The sequence below is a fragment of the Lethenteron reissneri genome, chromosome 62, assembly GCF_015708825.2.
Source record: "Lethenteron reissneri isolate LAM-NWPU_2019-01 chromosome 62, ASM1570882v1, whole genome shotgun sequence".
Lineage (NCBI taxonomy): Eukaryota > Metazoa > Chordata > Hyperoartia > Petromyzontiformes > Petromyzontidae > Lethenteron > Lethenteron reissneri.
In genome coordinates this window covers 2,857,707-2,860,541 of record NC_083840.1, presented here as the reverse complement: position 1 = coordinate 2,860,541, position 2,835 = coordinate 2,857,707, and the positions used below count along the sequence as shown (strand labels likewise).

General features: G+C 54.7%; 1 protein-coding gene across 1 annotated transcript in view; it reads right to left on the bottom strand.

The window, feature by feature from the left end:
• LOC133358576 (uncharacterized) overlaps window positions 1–459 on the bottom strand; it is a 7,453-nt gene extending 6,994 nt beyond the window's left edge. Inside the window, exon 1 of the mRNA XM_061576944.1 lies at window positions 450–459. Coding sequence (XP_061432928.1) covers window positions 450–459 — 10 coding nt within the window. The remainder of the gene's footprint in view (window positions 1–449) is intronic.
• Window positions 460–2,835: the final 2,376 nt, after the last annotated feature.

Genomic DNA, 2,835 nt, shown 5'->3' with positions numbered 1-2,835 from the left:
ACGCGCACCGTGCGGCTGGTGCGGCGCCGGCGATGCATCGCCTGGGCCGGCGGCGGCGGCGCCAGCCGCTAGGACGGAGTCACTACACACTCTCGGTCTCTCGTCTTGTACTACTTTGTAATAAAAGACATTTGTGCAAACTTTAAGCTGCGTTATTGACGTCTTTATGAGAAGCGCACTTCACTCTGCGATCTGTCCGCGATGAATCATTGACATCATCGTCGGTGGTGGTGCTGACAATCTGCTCTGCACGTCGCGCTCTGTCGAGGGTTCAGTCGCTTTGCCGGAATGCCTCGATGCGCACGGCAGCTGCACCGTAGTGGCTCGGCGATGTGTGCACTCGCAACCGGCGTTCAGTTACCTCGCTGGAGGGTCAAGGCTCTGAATGCAATCGCTTCAAGCCAGGCGTGTCCGCAGACACTTGTCCCAGACAGAGCCCTGCACCGCACACTTCGACATGACCGAGATGACTGGCTGATGCACCACCTGTGCCCCCTACTGTGCCAACTTGCTGTGCTTTAGCCACCCGGCGCTCCGCTCGTTGTACGCACACACACACAACCGCCATTCGCCACTAAGTGGCGGTGACGTCACCACGACGCTTGTGCCAGGCCACGTGCACCTTGAGGCCACCACGTGAAGTGTCGAACGCCCGCTGGCAGGAGGAGGTCACGGGGCAGACCCAGCAGGTGCCACGGGTCGACTGACCGAGATGGAGTGACACACACACACAAGTACACACACACAGACATCGACTTACACACACAAGTACACACACACAGACATCGACTTACACACACACAAGTACACAGACATCGACTTACACACACGCACAAGTAAACACACAGACATCGACTTACACACACACAAGTACACACACACAGACATCGACTTACACACACACACAAGTACACACACACACAGACATCGACTTACACACACACAAGTACACACACACAGACATCGACTTACACACACAACAAGTACACACACACAGACATCGACTTATACACACACAAGTACACACACAGACATCGACTTACACACACACACAAGTACACACACACAGACATCGACTTACACACACAGACATCGACTTACACACACACACACAAGTACACACACACACAAGTACACACACACAGACATCGACTTACACACACAGACATCGACTTACACACACACACAAGTACACACACACAAGTACACACACACAGACATCGACTTACACACACACACAAGTACACACACACAGACATCGACTTACACACACACAAGTACACACACACACATGGAGTGACACACACACATGGACACACACACGCGATAGTCTATTTCCATGTGATCCCAACGGAAATCGATTCCATTAGCTTAATAAACTATAAATCGATTCCCATGTTATCCCAATAGAAATCGACTCTATACATCCACTACGCTACAGGAATCGATTCCTAATGTTATCCCATTAAGAATCGACGCAAGTAAAGTTAATCGAACCGGGAATCGAATTTCTCTGCACCACGTGACTTGAGAAACTGAAACACGTGGGTCCCAGGTGGGTGTCATGGCGGTGCAAGAACTCTTCTCGAGACTTGGCCTACTCTTCCTCTCCGTCCTCGTCACGTGTACACACGGTGAGCCCAGCCAGAGGTGGTTGATACATCGGGTACCAGGTTGTGGTGGACGTGGGGAGCGGTGGTGAAGTGGTTAGCGCACTGTGTGTGTGGGGAGCGGTGGTGCAGTGGTTAGCACACTGTGTGTGGGGGGGGGAGCGGTGGTGCAGTGGTTAGCGCACTGTGTGTGTGGGGAGCGGTGGTGCAGTGGTTAGCACACTGTGTGTGTGTGTGGGGAGTGGTGGTGCAGTAGTAAGCGCACTGTGTGTATGTGTGTGGGGAGCGGTGGTGCAATGGTTAGCGCACTGTGTGTGTGTGGGGAGTGGTGGTGCAGTGGTTAGCGCACTGTGGGGAGCGGTGGTGCAGTGGTAAGCGCACTGTGTGTATGTGTGTGGGGAGCGGTGGTGCAGTGGTTAGCGCACTGTGTGTGTGTGTGGGGAGTGGTGGTGCAGTGGTTAGCGCACACTGCCCATCTCCCCAGCTGCGACTCCCCCTCTGAATGTCCGCGTGGAGTCTCGCGACCTGCTGACGCAACTCCGCTGGGACCACGACGCTCAAGTGGACGTCGCCACCAGCAGCAGCTCAAAGCTCCTGGACGTTGCCTACAGGGTGGACAGCAAACTGTGAGATGCTCGCTCACTCGCTCACCCACCCACCCACTCACTCACCCACCCACCCACTCACTCACCCACCCACTCACTCGCTCACTCACCTACCAATCCACTCACTCAACCATCCACTCACTCATTCGCTCACCAACTCACTCACTCACCCACTCACTCACCCACTCACTCAACCATCCACTCACTCACTCACCCACTCACCCACTCACTCAACCATCCACTCACTCGCTCACCCACCCACTCACCCACCCACTCACTCGCTCACCCACCCACTCACTCAACCATACACTTGTAGGGGTGTTAAAGAGAGGGCCCGTTATGCATGGCAGCCTATGGAAAACAAACACAGTGGGCGGGGCTACGTAAGTGCACGAGGAGGTGCCCTCTACGACGTCCGAGCCAGACACCCTGGGGGGGGCTGGTTCGAACGTTATGATCCCCCGGGGCCCCACCCCTCAGGGAGGGGTTGGGTATAAAAGGGGATGTTTCAAAGGGCTCGAGAGTTATGTTTTAAGCTAAAGGAAGAAGACTGAAGACGTCTTAGATAGAGCCCTGGACTCCCCTAGTTCGATGTCCTTTTCAGGGCCGGACAGGACTGA